The following is an 18386-nucleotide window of genomic DNA, read 5'->3' as shown; positions in this document are numbered from 1 at the left end:
TTATCTTATATCCAACCAGGATTTGAAAAGTGGCAAATCCTTGGTCTACATACAATGGATGCATGTATGATGGATGGATGCATGATGGATGGACGATGGATGATGGTTGCCTGGATGGACAGAGGGGAGGGAGGGAGGAAGGGCAGAAGAAGAAGACCATTCTTTTTTGCAGTAGTTTCTGTAAATTATGACCAGTCTAGCTGTCATTTGGAAGAACTGCAAACTATATATAATCTAAGGTAGGCACGGCTTACCAATTTATCATAGGCCTGTGCAGTGACTTTTAATGTTTCTGTGGCAATACTGGCAACAAATTAATAAAAGCTTAATTTTTATACAAATAATTTTATTACAAATTTGAATTTTTAAGAAATACACATTTAAGGAAATTACATAAAAGGCCCTAGTAGTCTTAGAAACGTTTTGGAGACTTTTGGTGAAATGTCATTTCAGGCATAGTGGTCAATCCATCCGTTCCCTGCTGACGTTTGCACAGCGCTTGCCATAATGAGGAAGCCCCTCAAAGGAGCTTCCACTGGGATACTGACACTAAGATTCTACAGAGCTGCTTTCCACACCAGGCTGCAGAATGAGGAATACGAATAAAACGAAGGCCTTTTACGGTTGCTGGTTTTTGAAGTCAAGTCATTCAGTTGTGATTAGTGTTTAAAACCCTGAAGATATTTAATACAGTATAAAAACAAAAAGCTCAAAATACATGTTTCATGGTAATAGACACGCTCATGAACCCGGGTTTGGCTTTGGCGATACACGAGTTTTGGTTTGGAGGTGAACAGTAAGAACAGATGTTTCCATTCAACACCCGTGTGTTTAAAAATCTATGTGAAAGGACAACACAGTCTTTTCAAAGAAGAAACTATGTAAGCTTTATTTTAACAGTGGAAATGAAACGAAAACTTGACCTGCCTAATTGCTGACATCTATATAAATTACTAAAATATATATATATTTAATTTCTGCCTACTTTTGGACCATCTTTATTCCACAGGAAATTCGTGATTTCTGCAAAAGCAGCTGCATAGTACCACACAGAGCAGAAAGACCTAAATTTATATTTGGGGGTTGGAAGATACAGCCGCTGAGCCCGCCGTGCCGTGGGCAGGTCCAAAACACTGCTGTTACATGACCGCTGTTTGTACAGACCCAGCTCGACAGTGACACAAACAAACATCCCGACTGGGAGTTGAAAATGCACCTGTTATAATACAAGAGTGAAAACGGGCATCCGCACAGAATGGAAGGCCCCGCACACCTCCTAGCACCCTTTGGTTTTCTGATGGAGTTCTCACTTTACACATCAGCGCACCGGATTGTAGAACAGACTTACACTTTTATTTCATCAAAAGTGCCATTTGGTATGTCACTATGACAGCTTATCATGGTCTTTGTTTCTCCTTCAGCAAGTAGAGGCCACCGAAGCAGGGTATGTTAGTTACGCAAATTCCTATAAGGCACTTTACGGTTTTCATACTGGACAGTGAGGTACACAGGATATATTTCTAGGGTTCGTTGCTGTTAAAAAAAAGAAGGGGAAGAGGAGGGAGTAGCACCATGTTGTTCGTTAGCTGAGGGCCGGGTTTCATTACGTTCTTCTCATACAGACTTGGCAGCGACTGACGTGTGTGCGTAGCTCTCCTGCCTTCAAGGTGGATGGCGTGGGCTTCCTACAGGGCAGAAACCAGCCGTCAGCCCCACAGCTCAGCAAGGCAGGGGAGTTCCTGGGGCCCCCCCATCTCCCAGAGATCTCCCAGGGGCTGGGGTCGGGGGGCTAGCCGGTGACGAGCAGCAGACAGCATGCTGGGTGCCACCTGCCCTCACAGTGATCGACAATCACGTGTGATTGCCCTACCCTCTGCCCCACCCTACCCCATCCAGACCGTGAGGCTGGTGGCAGCCTCATGTGCATGCCAGGGAGGGCACAGATACAGCCACCCCACATCTGCTCCATCCAAAGTCTGAGCCACTCTGAGCCACTCCCACTGTGCCCCTGCCTCCTTGGGCTGTGACTTCCCCCTCCATCCTCTCTCCTCAACCACATCATAAACTCTTCTGGGGGAAGAAGCTACTCTTCTCTGTGACCCTTCACACACAGACTAAGTGCTCATGAAATACTGGCTGAATGGTGTGATGAGCAATGAATCTGGAATAATTAACTAGACCTTGAAATACTTATATAAGCTTTTGCTGGATTCTATGCAGGTAATCTGACTGGAGGCCAGAGGGGAAGACGTTTAGTGTCCCAAATGCTCCCTTGATCCTAGAAATTCTACCTGAATTCGACTGTGAGAGAGCTGAAGTCTGATTCTAATAAAATTAAAGCAGCCATTTAATAAAAGTAACTTGTCCTAAAATTAAGGCTGCTTATTTGCAACTTCTGTGAAAATCTTATTGCCCCCAAATTAATTATTTAAATTATTGGGATCTCATCTAATCTTTAGTTCATTATGCCAGGCTGCTGATTCCAAAAAAAATAAAACCAAAAAAAAAAAACAACAACCCATTATGAACCCTATAACAGAAGCCCCAGGACCTGATACACCCACCAAGTGCTCAATTAGGTAGCTGATGTGTAAGCGCTATCCCGAGAGTTGATGTCGACCTTCCAGTTGCTTGAAAAGTCTCGTGTGAGCTACTGACTAGGCACCTGGTACTTTTTTGGTGCTTAAAATATTACAAGTAGAGACACTCTTGCTTTGCCTTTTATGACCTAACTTAGGAAGAGTCAGGCTCACAGAAGAGTTCCACAACATTCTCTCTGAAAAGGCAGACAGAGAGGAGTGTTTCCAGGGGGCAGCAGTCCTTATTTCAGGGTCCCTGCACCTGCCCCAGCAGGGCTGCACGGACAGGAGGTGTGTGGGTGCTCCATCCACCCCCACGGTGGGCGCTGGGCTCCGCTCTGCCTTCAGCAAGCTCAGCAGCCCTCAGGGCCATTGTCTCGGTGGCAAAGTGCAACCGTAATGGGAAAGAAAGGGAAAGTCTCCCCTGTCGCATTCAGAGCGCTTGGGCTGAAATTAGTTTTTATTAGCATGAGTCTACCAAACAGTCTGCTTACATCCCCCAGAGCTCGGCCAACACACACACTAGAGTCAGCATGACAGCTGCCAGGGGAGCAAACGTGGCTCTTTCCTTGCTCACTCACTGGTAAAAGCGTATTTTTAAACGCTCTGTTTGAAGAGGCCAAGGGCTCCAGCTACACTGTGGTGAATCCCCCTGCAATGGATTCACAACCCTCTCGCCAATGAAAGAAGGGAATCTGTCACCTAGGCTCTGCCCTAGATGTGCATCTGGGCTCCTGCGCGCAGAACAGAAGCGAATACTCTCTGCTGCTGGTGGAAGGTGCATTCCTAATTACTGGTTGACAACCCTCTTTAAGGCTCTGTAGGAGAGGGGACATGTGTCCTGAAGCTGCACAGGGGCCCGACTTACTTGAACATCTCGCTTCTCTCGATAGTGGCGAGCCAGAAGCTGTAAGCATTGGCGTAGTAGTTGCAGGTCCCACGGCCGTGGCACTCGATGAATGGCGCACTTCGAAACTCTTCCAGGCAAGACCCAGGAGACGCAAGGGCTTGGCCAGAACCTTCGGCGCCGGCGCTGGTGTGCTGTGGGGTGGCCGTGAGCCGGGAGTCAGGCCCCTGCCTGCCAGCCACACGGGGCCTCACGACGCCCGGGGAGGAGCCAGGGTGCCCCATCCCCAACCGCAGGGAAGCCTCGCACGGGTCATCGTAAAACACACTCGTGCCCACACTGCCCTCTGCCCACAGGCGGTTCCTGCGCAGAACACCGTGACCCAGAGCCAGGACTCCACCGCTGCTCCTCCCCTAACAGGATGCAGCCAGCCCAGGTTCATTAGGATTTAAAGAAATGCTGTCCTCACTATTTATTAGGTTTGAAACACTGAAACCTCCTCTAACCTGGGACGGAAGAAAGAGCCAAAATGTGTAAATGATTTTTGGAACCAATAGATGTGAAAGCACACTTTCTAATCAAAGGTATACAGAATAATTAAAACCCTGTATTTGCTGCATTAGATGCTAAGTGTCCTTTTCTAAGGTACAGAACAATCATCTCCTGCTCTTGTTTGAAAAGAGAAAATTTAAACAAGAGAAAGAAAAGAGTAACAGCTATTGTAACTGTTAAAAAGCACTTGTGTCTAATGGGTTCAAGCAGGAGCGACCTGTGCTCTGAAACCAGGCCTGTCAGATGAACGACCCAAAATGAGATAAGACATCCCCAAACCCGCCATGACTGTTGTTTCAGACAAGAACATTTCAGAGCCACAAAGCTCTGAGGACTAAGCTAACACCCTCCATTCCCACCTGAGGACTGAAGGATGCTACAACATTCTGGGTCTGACCACGGTTCCGGTTTCAAGGCAAAGCACCCAGGCCAGAGCCCCTGCACTTCCTCACAGGCCCCCAATGGCTGGGAAGGGATAGAGAACTTGTTTTCTCAAACACCACTATTTTGGTGGGGCTTGTAGAGAGGTGAAAGGAGCCTCAGGGGCCATGTATGATGGGGGGGGGAGGGGCTCTGCTACAAGCTGACCTTATGGGTTCAGAGCTTTTGTACATGCAACCACTACTTTAAATGGTGCAATAAAGTCAGACTGGTGTTTCGGGGGTGGTACATCGGGACTGGTGATCAGGCCAGCCCAATGACAGGGAAGCAGTATCCCCCTGCATGAAGGGTTTCCCCACAATGCCCCTCGCACTCCACCGCTTCTGCTTCAGGTGTGTGCAAGCTGTGTACTGTCTCCTTTCCTCCTGGGGAGACACTCATTGTGGTGTCTCCACCACCTGGTCCGAGAGTAGCCACTCAAGAGGCAGGAAACAGCTCTGGCCAGGTGCTGGGATGCCTGCTGTCCGCAGCAGGGCAGGCCAGGCCACAGGGGAGGCTCTGGACTGGACTAGCCAAGCCTGAGGACTGAGGATAGGGCTGCAGAGGGAGGAGGCGGGGTTATTAGTGGGCAGCTTTGCTGGGATGGAGGGGGTTTCCCAAAATGCTCACCATCACGAAGGAATAGCCGATCCAGAGGGAGGACCAGCCGCTAGGGCACTGCGGGATCTGAATGGTCTGGCTGTGCACAGCCATCACCATGGCTGGCGCCTCACACACCGCGCACCTGGAAGGCACAGAGCATAGAACCTGAGCACGGCCGCGGGGACTGTGGGGACGACGCAGGACGAAGTCTCTTCCCTGTGCTCTCACCCAGCCTCTTGGCTCATACTCTCCGATCCAGCTTCATGCTGATGACATGGCAAACGTGCCCAAAGCTCAGACTCTGCAGTGGGGAGCCCTCACTGGTTTTACAAGCCCCTCCTGTTGCTAGAACATCCACACCCAACAGGTGTTTGACCACCTGGTTTGTGGGAAGGGGGACATCTGAAGGCCAGGCTGTAAAGTGGCCATCTCCCAAAAGGACTGGGGGCCGCGGACATGTATTTTCTCCTTTGCACATTCCAGTGTTCTTCAATTTTTCAAAAGTGAGCATGGATTTCGGCAAGCACAATGAACACTTCAGACACAAGAGTTGGTGAAACTCAAGTGCTACCACTTCCAGAAGTCAGCTGAGAATCACCTTCAACAGAAGTCCACGGTGACAGAGTCATTGACAAATCCTGCATCTGAGCCTGGATCCAGGCATCCTGGATCTGGGAGCCCCGGGAGCTTCGGACTCATTCCAGCCTCACAGCCAGCAGAGCGGCCGGGAGACCCTGTCCCAGGCTGGGACACTGCAGCTGGAGCGCCTCCCCTGGAACCTGCTCCTGGGAAGATGCTTCTGAGCTTGACTGGCTGACACCTGGCCACTGGCACGGCACCCAGGAACCCAAAAGTAAAGCAACACAGGCTTTCCTGACTCAGACCTGCCCAGGTTAGGAAACTCTTCGGGGGCAAGATAACGTTTTGTGAGAGAAAAAAAAGTTAAAACACCCATAGTCACGTAATTACATTCAAGTCACAAAACTAACAGAGTGTTAGCAATGCTGATAAATGACTATAAATGGTGTTAATAATTACACCTAGTTATGCTGGAACATTTGCATGAAAATGGATGGAGAGGGGGTAGAGGCCTAAATTAGTCATTTGATTTTCCATGGATGTGTGTGTGTGTGTGTGTGTGTGTGTGTGTGTATGCACGCAATTTTCTATTTTATTCGCACAAGTGCAGATGAATTAAAAGGCTCAGTTAAACAACAGTTACTGAAATTGGCCTTATACATCTGCTACCATCTGTCTGCCAGACACAGAAGCCAGAAATAGAGTGTGGCGGACCGAGCTTGGTGTCAAGCTCTCTCTGGGCTGGGCGGCTCATCGAGGAGGGGACCCTGGCACCATCCGGTCAGATGGACAAGAGAACAGAGTCACAACAGGAAGAGCTGGAGGGTGCCTTGAAATTCAGACGGTCCATTCCCCCGTGTTATTCCTGAAAAGGCTGAGGCCACAGAGGGGCGTGTGAGAGCCAGGGCTAGAGCGCCGCTCCCTTGCTCTCACGGCAGAGGCCTTGCCACCAGGACAATTAAACAATCAGCGGCTCGCGATGACTCATGTGTGCGGGGAGCCAGAAATGTCTGTTCTGTTCTCAGGACAAAGGGAGAGAAGTTGCCAGCTTTTCTGCTTAACACGAAAGGATTTTGTGTTATTAACTCTTTCTAAAAGAGCTTTAGGAGCTCCCCCCAAAGTAAGCCCAAAGTCCTGAGACCTCAGGCAACCTCTCAGTGACAGTAACCATGGAAACCACGGGCTCAGAGACCAGAAGTGGGCAGCACCATTCCAAAGGGAAGGAGAGTCTTCCATGTTCTGTCTCCCTTTCTGATATTTCCTACCCATTTCTTCTCCTAACTCTGGGAAACGAACTAGGGGTGGTGGAAGGGGAGGAGGGCGAGGGGTGGGGGTGACTGGGTGATGGGCACTGAGGGGGGCACCTGATGGGGATGAGCACTGGGTGTTATTCTGTATGTTGGCAAATTGAACATCAATAAAAAATAAATTTATTATTAAAAAAAAACAAAGGGAAGGAGAGACAGGGTGGCTTCGGGGGCAGGGGCTCGAGGGCATGACTGGTAACGTCCCTCCGCACTGAGCTACTGTGGGTTCCCTAACAGGTGTAAGAAGCTGAAATGCATGATGCTGACATTTACGAAGTTCATGCTTCCGGGTGGGGGTCTTCCTGAGAGTCAGTAAGGGGTCCGCAGGGAACAGCAAATCTCAGACACGCGCTTCTCGTGGACCTGACTTGGGAATACTGCAAACGCATGCCACAGCCCCTCCCTCAACCAAATCAAGGTCAGAGGTCAGTTTTATCAAGGAGGTAAATAACAAACAAACATGAATAATCGTTTTCTACCTGTGATCCAAGGCAAGCTAAATAAAAACACAAAGGTGGTTAGTTTCCCTCCTGGTGCAGGCGGCAAGGTTCTGCACGAGGACGGTCTCAGCAGAGCAAGTCACAGACACTCAGTGGCACATGTGCACAACCGTCTGTTTTGAAAGGTGCCACTCAAAAGTGTAGTGAACCATTTTTTCCATTTTAAGACCCATAAAGGGAGCTTTCTTACAGCTCAAAAGAAAAATCAAAGAAAGCTATCAGGAGATATTTTAATGTAAGTCATTCAAAAACCTATGGTTTTCCTAATCTCATAGGGCATCTTCGGCCCTTCTGCCCCCGGGTCCTCGCCTGTGGTCCAGCTCCCCCAGATCGTCATCTGCCAGGACCTATTGCCCCCCCATGCCCTTGCAGAGCCAGAGGAGCCAGAAGGGGCTGTCCTCCACCAAGACCCAAACTGGCCTCGGGGCTCCCAGGACCAGCTCCAGCACACTTCCTGCTCACTCTTCCTCTGAACACAGGACCTTGGCATATCTTTCTTCCTGGTCAAAAGCTGCTTGGTTCTTTAGAGGGAATGTAGAAAGGCTAAGGTTAGTCCTTACTCTCACTGCCCTAGGGCAAAACTATCTTGCCTAGTTACTCTGCTCATCCTTTATTATCTTAGTTTGTTACAAAATAAAACTAGAGAATAGCTTCTTAGTCAGATGGAGTCAAACCTTTGCCACTTTTCTATGACTTCTGCTTAGAGCTAAGGAATCAGCTTTTAATTAGAAGGGATGAAGCAAAAATAGGATGATCATGTACTTCTCAGTCATAATAACTTCCATTTCCCACCTTATTTCCTACCAGGCAGACTCTGGGACACCCGAAAACCTACTCCAGACATTAATTAGTGTGGAAAGCACGTAACTGGGAGGCTCCTCAGTCAAACAAATAAATTGTCAGTGGGAATTCACCCTAAGGGAGCAAAAGCTGGTGGGATGGAAGAACATGAAAGAACCTTAATACTACACATCTGTACGTATACAGTGAAGCTGTATGATCTTCCTGGGTATAAACGACAGATACACAGTGTGTCTGTGGTATTACATAGACACCTCAGACCCATATTTGAGTTCCTGCACTGAATGCCACTGAACTGTGCATTAAGAAATGGTTAATGCCACTGAACTGTATATTAATTTCACATGGTGTCTCTTTTACCACAATTAAAAATAACAAAAAAAGTTTTTTTGATTTTATGGGGTTGGGGCAATTCAGAAGAAAAAAACCTGAAAAGGCTCCTTAAAGAGACAATTATTTAACAAAACAAAGTTGAGAGTGCTGTTTCTGTGGCTGCCGAGGACGCCAGGGGCATCACTTCGAGGGAGGAAAGGTGGCCACCCCTTTGCCTTGCACGAACAGGAATTCTCCCCCAAAGCTGGGCATCGCCTCTCCAAGGCAGCACAACATCATTTTGAAGAGGAGAGCTAACTCTTATATCAGATGCTTTTATGGCTGACTTGTGTTATAGATCTGATTTCACAATCAATACACTGAACGGCAGTGGGTCGAACGTTTTTGGGGGAAAATTTTTTAAAAACCATAAACAATCTCTGCCTAGTGTACGAGTGGTTTTTCTTCTCCAATCCTAAAGCCATTCGGACTCACCTGCTAATAAATGGCCTGATGTTGTCCCCGGCGATGGGTGCCATGGACATGGGCATGGGCTCTGGCGTGGATAGCCAGTAGGAGTAGTCGTTTCGGGAGGCGAAGTTACACACGTTGTTGATGTTGCAGAAAAGGAAGGGCATCGTACTGAACTTTCGCAAACAGCTCCCCGCCGTGCCTAGAGCCGTGGGGAGAGACAGCATCAAGGGCTGGCTTTATCATCAGTCCAACTACATGCAATGTAACCATCACAATGGAAATGACAGTGTTTTAAATTGTAAACAGGAGGAAGTAAATACACACACAGACTAAGGTGATTGTAAAGGAGCATTAGATTAAAGTGATCAAGGGAAAAAGAAAACTACAAAGAATTATGTAGGATATTTTAATTAAAGGAGAGAAATCTTTTTATAAACCGGAATTCCAAAAGAAATTTAACAGGTGGCTCCTTGTTCGATGGACAGTAACAACCTCGATGATGCCTTCGACAACAGTTTTGCCAAAAATGTAGGTTCCCTTTACAGGGCTGCTTGTTTCGGAACTCCATAAAAGTCAGAGGTGTGTGTGTCATTAAACCTAACTTGGGGAAGGGTGTCCAGAGGGGACTAGAGAAGTGACAGCCAATGGGCAGCCTTCTGAGTGAAACGAACAAGAGGGATGGGGCTTGGGGTGTGCAGAGCAGTTCTGGGCAGGGGAACATGCACATTATTTAGAATGGGCACCAGCAAAGCTACCCTATTTTAAGACTCTCAACACTAAATGTGAAGTATATGCTCCAGAAATCTTGACCTACTTGATAATTTGAAGAAGAAATGGAAAGCTGCATTAATTTAAAAGGTTCAAAGATTCAACCTTTACATTTGCTTGGCTTCCCTTTGTAACGTGGTAGCTGCTGAACTGGTGGTTTGTTTTGTATGGAAGGAGGGAAACAGAATCAGGCCCCATGCCACTAACTGCATCTTTGTGATGCCCTGAAGCACAGGACACCTGGGCATGCCATGACTCTACGTCAGATGAACACCCTTGTCTCCACCGTTCTCACCCAAGTCCTGGCCATGGGCCCGTTCGTTGCCTTGCACGTAGAGCAAGGAGTACCCGTGGTAAAGAATTTTGGTCCCAGGTGGACACTGTGGGTCGTCTGTTGTTTGACTGTGCCTAGTCACGAGGAAGCCATGGTCCACAGATGGGGTGCCCGGGGGACCCATGGATCCTGGCAACCCATCAGGGCCTGGTGGGCCTGGAAACCCTCTTGGACCTGAAAGAGAGAGAGCAATGAGCTTCTCTGGCTACGAGCAGGCACCCCTGAGAGAGGCTTCAAGGAGGCCTAAGTACAACCACCTCCATGCTGCCCCAGTTTCTCCTTTCTACAGACCACCCAAGATGTTCTATAGACAGTGCTGGGTGCAAAGCAGATGCTCAGAAAATGGAGTCCAATGGGTAAGAGTAACATGTGAAAAGGAACATAGGAGTAAGTAAAATAAATGCCAGGACCCAATGCATGTCACTTAGATAACATTTTGGGGCTCCTCTGAAGAAAGATCACAGAAATTATCAGAGCAAAACTTCCTTCCTTTTAAGCTGGCTTCCCTCCCACGGCAGCCCAGCAATGCACATGGGAATAGGGCAGTAAGGGCCTGGGGCTGGCACTGTGTCCTTCTGTCCCCTGGGTCCCTAAGCTCCCTGCAGAGCTGCTCAAGGACCTTTTGCTGGGCTGGACCCCGTGGCCAATGCCCTCAGCTTGCAGCATCCCAGTCACGATGGGGTAGCTGAGTGTTGGCTTCCTCGGGAAGCAGATCCACTGTGTCCTGTGCTGGACAGTGGCCTCGTGGTCAGCACTGACATTACCATCTATTTCCACTTGTCTATTGCCCAAATGGAGTTTCTGTAGCTACAGCCTGCGCCCCCCTGAGGAAACTGCAGGCATCCCTGCTGGCCATCTTTCAACAACATCTGGGAAACTCCCGTGCTGGTGGATCAACATCTATCTCTCCACACAGAAAAAAGGATGACAACCCTTTAGCTCCTCTGTAAGACCTTATTTCCTCTTGAAAAACAAAAAACAAACAAACAACAAACTTGTTTAGAAACCTGTCAAGTAACGTTTCCAATTCCATTGTGCAGATCTGTGCACACCTGAGCTTCCCTGCTTCTAACCTTAGGATGGGTGGAGGGTGGCTGGGACGGGGGGCCGCAGTGAACCTACCAGGGGGGCCGAAGGGTCCAGTCTCTCCTTTCTGGCCAGGTGCACCGTCAAAACCAGGAATACCTGGTGGTCCAGGTAAGCCCACGGATCCTGTCACACCTGTAGGAAAGGGAAAGGAACTCGAGACCCAGTCCTGGAAGGCAGCAGGCTACATCTTTCCCTTCCCTTCTGGAATGTGTCCTTAGCCTCCCCCAACCCCCACAGGCGGCCGTGAGCAGCATTGAGAGCACTCTCCTGGGCAGCCAGGGGCCCCTCCCGCAAAGCTGTGTCTACACCACCCGGGGCCTCAGCCCAACTGGCGTCCTCCGGCCATGAGCTCCACCATCCAATCTGAAGTCCTCTGGCTGCTCGCTGCTACTATGTGGTGCACAGTTTGGGGAGAGGTGGTTTCATGGGGGAGAGGTAAGGCTGTGACACATCTTTGTGTTCTCGAGCATCTCCCCCAGGCCACATTTCTGTGCCTCAAGTAATTCCTATGCAATGGGTATACCCGCTTGGATAGATTTTTGTTTTCAGGTGCACCCTTTACCTGCAGGTGGTTTAAAGTTAGATTTCCATGGCTGCCCCCTCTCAGCTGGAGAGCTTTCCTTCCCCTTTATCTTCCACCCGCCCTCTGGCTCCTGTAGTAGGAAGTGTTCGGCCTAACCAGGCAGGATGTTCTGGGTCAGGTGTCGGGGACCCTGGGCACGAGCACGAGCCACTCGCTGTCAGCTGGCTGGGACTCCTAGGCCGCTGTCAGGGCCTGTTCTCACGGTTCTAGACCCTCGTCTCCCCCAACCCTGATCTTCTTGCTGGAAAAGCAGCCTCTCTGCCTGCAGCCCAGGTTTCCTGAGTGAGCACAGAGGTGCTGAACCACACATTCCTCCAGCTTCTCCTGAACTTTGTTTTGGCCTCTTTAGTTCCCTCAAAAACTTCATTAGGTTCTGATATCCACTGAAGGAAAACAAGAAAGTCCTATTCCAATATGTGTCTGTACAGTCCCTACCCGGAGACCCTGATGAGACACACACATGCGGAGGAGAGCCTGCGGGTCCCCCAGCCCCCACACCTCCCCTTCACAGTTCGGCTAGTCTTACCTTGCTGTCCTTTGGGGCCTGGAGGTCCCGGGAGCCCCTTCAGACCTGCAGGACCCTCTGGACCAGGAAGCCCTGGCTCGCCTTTGACGATGTCATAGGGCCCTGGGGGGCCCGGGGGACCAGGAAGGCCTGTGGAAATCAAAGGTGCCAGTGATCACTATTGTCAACATTCACAGGAGAAGCGCCCCACATGAAACCCAATCCAAACACAAGGTTTATCAGAATCCGATCAGTATCAAAAACACAAGTCACAGATCCTCATAAGACATACACGTATCTGCACACTTCTGTTATTTCACATAAAATCCTGAATCTCGGGCCTGGAACTGACTGACATGGGGGTCATTAGGATAAACTGGCCGCTGGGTTTTGGAATCCCCAACAACGGCCATGCAGCCCTCAGCTGTACAGACATAGCCGGTGAAGCTCTGTCCCTCCTGGGATCCTACTGGGACCCGGAAGGCTGCGATGTTGTGAGATCAGAAGGCTTCTTCTTCCACTTCTCTGAAATCTGCCTTACGTACGTTACAACCACTCCAATGACACATAAACTTAATCCTTCTGCATGACAGCTCTTGAGAGATGAGTAGCAGCCAGAGTCTGCAAAGGCTCTGTGTCTGCCCCAGTCCTGCCTCTTTAAGACAAACATTCCCCATCCTCTCCTGCCCTCCACACACATCTTTCCCATGTCTTTTGTTCCTGACATCACACTGCTCACTGAGTCTCTTGAAACGTGATTCTGAAAATTAGACACAGCCCTAGAAATACAGTCGGCCAGGCAGAAACTAGAATGGGATGCCTGCTGTACTTAAACTCTTTCCACCAGAGACCTCCTTGGAGTGTGGGAGCCGTCGCATGTCATGATGGTGGAGAAGCCAAGGAAGAGTCTTCTCTGTGTACAGCTACTTGCTGCCCAGCCCCCACTCGGCCCATCCATGCCAGACTGAGCTTCTCTCCACAACAGCCAGGGGGTTGGGCTCCCGAGCCTGTGCTGTGAATCCTGAGTCTGTCCTGCTCCCTCCACTGGATCTACCTCCTAGATCTAATGAGTGTGACTTTCAAGACATGTCACTGGTGAGAAGGTCGACCAGATTAGCCAAACACAGCAGTCCAAAGAATTTTTAATCAACTGTTTACTGTCTCCTAGTAAAACACAAGCCTTTCACATCTGTAAAACCAAACACCCTAATCCATGAGCTCAAACCATCAGGAAGGCCCCACCCTCACAGCAAGAGCTCCTACCTTTACTTCCAGGGAAGCCCTGGTCACCTTGATCGCCCTTGGCTCCCTGCAGGCCAGGGAGACCTTTCTGACCTGGAGGAAAGAAGAATGTTGTCAGCACAGAATTCCCAACTATATGTGGGCACGGGCACACACATGCATGTAGGCACACATACCCATCACAAGTATGTCCACATACACGCATACCTGGTACCTGTGTGCCCATATATACACACAAACAAACACACACAGTGAAAATAGCTCTGGTTAGTTCTCGGGGAAGAAAAGAACATTACTTCTGGTCATAATGAAACACTTTAATGAAACCCTTCTTTCTAGAACCTAGAAGTCACATTTTTCCAAACATGCAACAAAACATACAATGATCACAAACAGTGGGGGCCGGGGTATGTGAATCTGTTTTTGGACAGAACAATCCAGTTCCCACATGTCCCCAGATAGACCCCAAGACACCTGCAGGCTGAGAACTTGTCTTATTCACCCATCATTCATATGTATCCCGTTCAGCAGTGAAACTCAGAGTGCCTGGAGCCTGGGAGGCACCCAATCAATGCGCTGAATATGTTAATAAATTAATGAGTGCCCCAAATCCATGATTTCTTACTAATACACAAATGACTGAGATGCAAATTATCCACGGATTCTTTTTTTTTTTTTAAGATTTTATTTATTTATTCAGGAGAGACACACACACACAGAGAGATAGAGAGAGAGGCAGAGACATAGGCAGAGGGAGAAGCTGGCTCCCTGCAGGGAGCCTGACGTGGGACTCTATCCAGGGTCTCTAGGATCACACCCTGGGCTGAAGGCAGCGCTAAACTGCTGAGCCACACTGGCTGCCCTCACTGATTCTTAATAAGAAGATCAGAGCTTCTTCACACAGCCATTCACTGGGTGATAAAATCAGGGTGCCACAGCATGAAATAGCATTTCAACCGAGAGAGAACACCAATTTGTACCATAATCAGGCCGGCCTATCAGCATGAGAGGCCCAGTGGTTAGGTTATGCCTCTAAGCAGCACCTCCTCTACTGTCTTACCTTGAAATCCTGGAACTCCAGGAGGTCCCATATCCCCCTTCGAGCCAGTGATGCCTGGAGAGCCTCCAATCCCCTAGACAAGCAAAGAGAATGTCAGGCAGGAACTGCTCAGGAAATGGCAAGTCTCTCAAGTACTCTGGTGGTAGGGAGGCTGGGGCAGGCCTTCGGCGTTCTGCAAAGTAGTCTGGTGAACAAATGGTGCCTTGTGCTTTCTTGAGTGACATGAAGGATGACAAAATCTCCATGTGCGTTTACGCTAGGAAGCCGGAAGTCCTAACACCTTGCCTCATTCACTGTGCCCCACTCCTTGTCCATCTACATGGTAAACTCCACACAGCACATCTGCCGTCCCCAGCCCACAGCACAGCAGGCGCAGTGATCAGATCTGGGACCCCCTGAACATGTGTTACCGCGACATACCAATCTTTCAGCACCAAAATACCTTCTGGAAACTTTCCTCCAAACACTCAGGCATAATGCACTTTCTTTAGCATTAGCTTGCTATCTTATCTGAAAAGTGATTTTATTTAATTTTTAAAAAAGATTTTATTTATTCATGACAGACACAGAGAGAGAGGCAGAGACCCAGGCAGAGGGAGAAGCAGGCTCCATGCAGGGAGCCTGATGTGGGACTCATTCCTGGGTCTCCAGGATCACACCCTGGGCTGAAGGTGGCACTAAACCACTGAGCCACCCAGGGATCCCCTGAAAAGTGATTTCAAATATGGAGAGAAGAAAACAGCCAGGGGAGGATTATGTTTCTTTATAGATGTGGCATCATTCATGTATTTTACACATATTATCTCATTTTCTGGCTATTTCAAAAATACTTCCTCCTCTAGCTCCTCTCTCAGTATATATACTAAATTGTGCTGTTTCTTACCTGTATTTGTTTCTTTGCTTTACCTTATTTTAAAAAGCATCACAATGAAAACATGCACAAATACAGATATGTGCGTGCACACACACACACACATACACACACACACACACAGCCACTAACAACACCGAAATACTGAGTGTACTTCTCTTACTGAGGCTTGCTGTTTGGATCAGGAGTGCCAACAGATTTCCTCACCCAGGCACTGAGCTGCAATCCCCAGTACTATAACATCCCCTGTAACGGTTCTTATATAACCAGACCGGAAAAAGTGTTGTGCTCGCAGGCTACGATGTCAGGAAAGATGGCCCAAGACCAGCAACAAGCAGGAGCCCCTCCGGAGAGGATTTAAGAGTGTCACACCCATGTACACACACATATGCACATACATGAATTGTGCTGTGACCCTATTCACACACAAGACCGACACACGGACGACTCACAGGCAGGCCCTGGAATCCTGGCTCTCCCTTGGGCCCTGGAGCTCCGGGAGCCCCCGGCCACCCTGGGTTTCCTTTGTCACCTTTGAGTCCATCAAGCCCAGGGAGCCCTGGAGGTCCCACAGGTCCCGGAAGCCCTAACGGGAGACAAAAAGTCACACATGTGAGGTTAGAGGGTGATCTAATGTACAGGTGTCTTCACCTCCACCTACCTGCCGCCACCAGGAGCAACCACCCCGTACAAGCCATGTGAGCCCCACAAAAATCCCACAGGTCCTAGAAGGGATCCTCCTATCGACAGGCAGAGACTCTGATGTGGATATCCCAACCTCAGCATCCAGTCCCACCATCAGATGGGGAGTGAGATGTGCCAGGATGCCCACCGGGTGGAAAGCCATCACGGTGGCATCTGTGTTCCTGTCGTTCCCCGTAACGGCTCATCTTCCTCTGATCACCTGTCATATATACCAAATCCCTTGACAGGAAGGACGCTGGGGAGCAGTGACCCAGTGGAGGCCAAACAACAAGGGTCCCCGAATATCAGAAGCAGTTTCTAGCTGCAGTCAACGCTGCAAAAATCTATGTTAAAAAGTCCGTTGAGGATTTAAGGGTTTCCATTTGTCACATCTGTGCCTTGTGCTGGTGCTGAACCTGGCTCTGACCCCATCAGACACCCTTACCTGGCAGGCCGGGTTGACCCTGTGGGCCTCGGTCTCCCTTGGGTCCCTCCACAGCGTGGCCTGGGGCTCCAGGCAAGCCTGGCTGTCCTTGCGGCCCCGGGGGGCCCAGGAATCCTGGCTCTCCTTTGGATCCGGGAATGCCTGGACTCCCGGCTTGTCCCGGGAATCCCACATCACCCTTTGAGCCTAAATAACAACAACAACAATTTGAGAAGGTGGCAAAAGGCAGGGGAGAAGAGGAACCATGGCACAGGGACAAGGAGGGAGCAGCTTCCGGGAGGCATCAGGGTGGTGGGGGGACGGGGATGGGAGGTGGACAACTAGAGCTGCGTGCCCTCTCCCTGTGTTACTAAGTGACATGCTAGACCCTGACCACAGTCTATCTACGATCTTCCCAGCTGTCATTCTTTATACTTCTTTAAAAAAGATTTTATTTATTTACTTGAGAGAGAGAGAACATGAGCAGGGGGAGCGGCAGGCAGAGGGAGAGGGAGAAGCAGATTCCCCGCTGAGCAGAGAGCCCGATGCAGGACTCGATCCCAGGACCCCAGGATCACTACCTGATCGGAAGGCAGACTCTCAACCGCTGAGCCACCCAAGTGCCCTCTTTACACTTTTTAGAGGAAGTGTTTAGCCACAAAGCCACTGGACCATAAGCTTAGAGGAGTCTGCAAGCAACCACACTGCTAACCTAAGGGCTTCTTCCCCCTACAGGTGAATGAATAAAGAAGCTACAGTACAGCCACAGCATGGAGAGCTGCTTGGCAAGAAACAGGAGGGAATGACTGGCACAAGCCGCCACACCCATGAATCTCAAACTAATTATGCTGTGGGGGAAAAGGCAAGCTAAACAGAGTGAAATACAGAGGATTCTGCTGATATAAAATCTACAAAATGCAAGCTCATCTACGGTGCCAGGAGACAGACCAAAAGGTGGTTGGGGATGGCAGTGGTGGGCAGCAAGAGCAAGACGGGATGGCAAAGCAGTCTAGGAAGCTTGTGGGGTGATGGATGTGTTGACCTTCTTGATTGTGGTGACACTCTCACACGTGTGCATATTCACCAAAGACTTCCCAAATGGCACCCTCTACATACGTGTACTTTATTGTATGCCAATGATAGAAACACAATAATAAACTGCTTCAAAGTTTTTAAGGTAAGAACTTATAGGGGAAAAAAATCCCTGCATGTGAAGTTTCTAACGTATTACTCCAAAGTTGCTAATTATTAAATACCAAAATTCTAGAATTATTTCAATGAAACAGAATCATTGCCAAAACTGGCCACAGGGTCCCTCCTTGTGATTCTTGTCTTGCTTTTTCAGAAGACAATGAATTGAAGACAATGCACTGGACAGTGGTTAGTCAGGGGCCAGGAGCAGGCACAAAGGAGACCATCCCAGAGCCATCTGTCACCCCCGCCCACTGCTTCCTCGCACCCACTACACTTGCTCTGCTGGTGCCATGTGCATCAGCTGTTAGCGGGAAAGGACGAATGTGTCTCGCAGACCTTACCTTTCTCTCCTTTGGCCCCTGGAAACCCTGGGAATCCTCTTCCGGGCAGCCCTGAAAAAGAAGGGTAAAAAAAAAAAGCAGGTGATCTGCAAGTACAGCACAAAACACTGTCTCAACTCTGCCAATACCACGTGCTCTTTGTAGGATACACGTAATCAGCTCATCATACTTCCTAGGACAATCCTATCCCATGGCTATTCTAAGATGCCCTGGATCATTCAGCACTTCTCTTAACTGTCAGCAAAGAACCATGATGGGATTAGTAGAGACAATCTTACAAATAGGTGTGTATTTTCTACAACTGTCTAGAGACTCAC

General features: G+C 49.2%; 1 protein-coding gene across 1 annotated transcript in view; it reads right to left on the bottom strand.

Annotated features, from left to right (window-relative positions):
- Nucleotides 1-329: 329 nt before the first annotated feature.
- COL4A1 (collagen type IV alpha 1 chain) overlaps nucleotides 330-18386 on the bottom strand; it is a 138591-nt gene continuing 120534 nt past the window's right edge. The window contains exons 41-52 of the mRNA XM_041731386.1: nucleotides 18070-18120; nucleotides 16556-16741; nucleotides 15879-16012; nucleotides 14556-14628; nucleotides 13517-13588; nucleotides 12275-12403; nucleotides 11199-11297; nucleotides 10038-10250; nucleotides 8996-9173; nucleotides 5029-5143; nucleotides 3448-3620; nucleotides 330-1685 (exon numbers count right to left, since the gene is read on the bottom strand). Coding sequence (XP_041587320.1) covers nucleotides 1604-1685; nucleotides 3448-3620; nucleotides 5029-5143; nucleotides 8996-9173; nucleotides 10038-10250; nucleotides 11199-11297; nucleotides 12275-12403; nucleotides 13517-13588; nucleotides 14556-14628; nucleotides 15879-16012; nucleotides 16556-16741; nucleotides 18070-18120 — 1505 coding nt within the window. The 3' untranslated portion in view covers nucleotides 330-1603. The remainder of the gene's footprint in view (nucleotides 1686-3447; nucleotides 3621-5028; nucleotides 5144-8995; nucleotides 9174-10037; nucleotides 10251-11198; nucleotides 11298-12274; nucleotides 12404-13516; nucleotides 13589-14555; nucleotides 14629-15878; nucleotides 16013-16555; nucleotides 16742-18069; nucleotides 18121-18386) is intronic.

This window comes from Vulpes lagopus, chromosome 16 (assembly GCF_018345385.1).
Source record: "Vulpes lagopus strain Blue_001 chromosome 16, ASM1834538v1, whole genome shotgun sequence".
Lineage (NCBI taxonomy): Eukaryota > Metazoa > Chordata > Mammalia > Carnivora > Canidae > Vulpes > Vulpes lagopus.
Note: the sequence above shows the minus strand (reverse complement) of the source record. Positions and strands in the feature narration are given on the sequence as shown.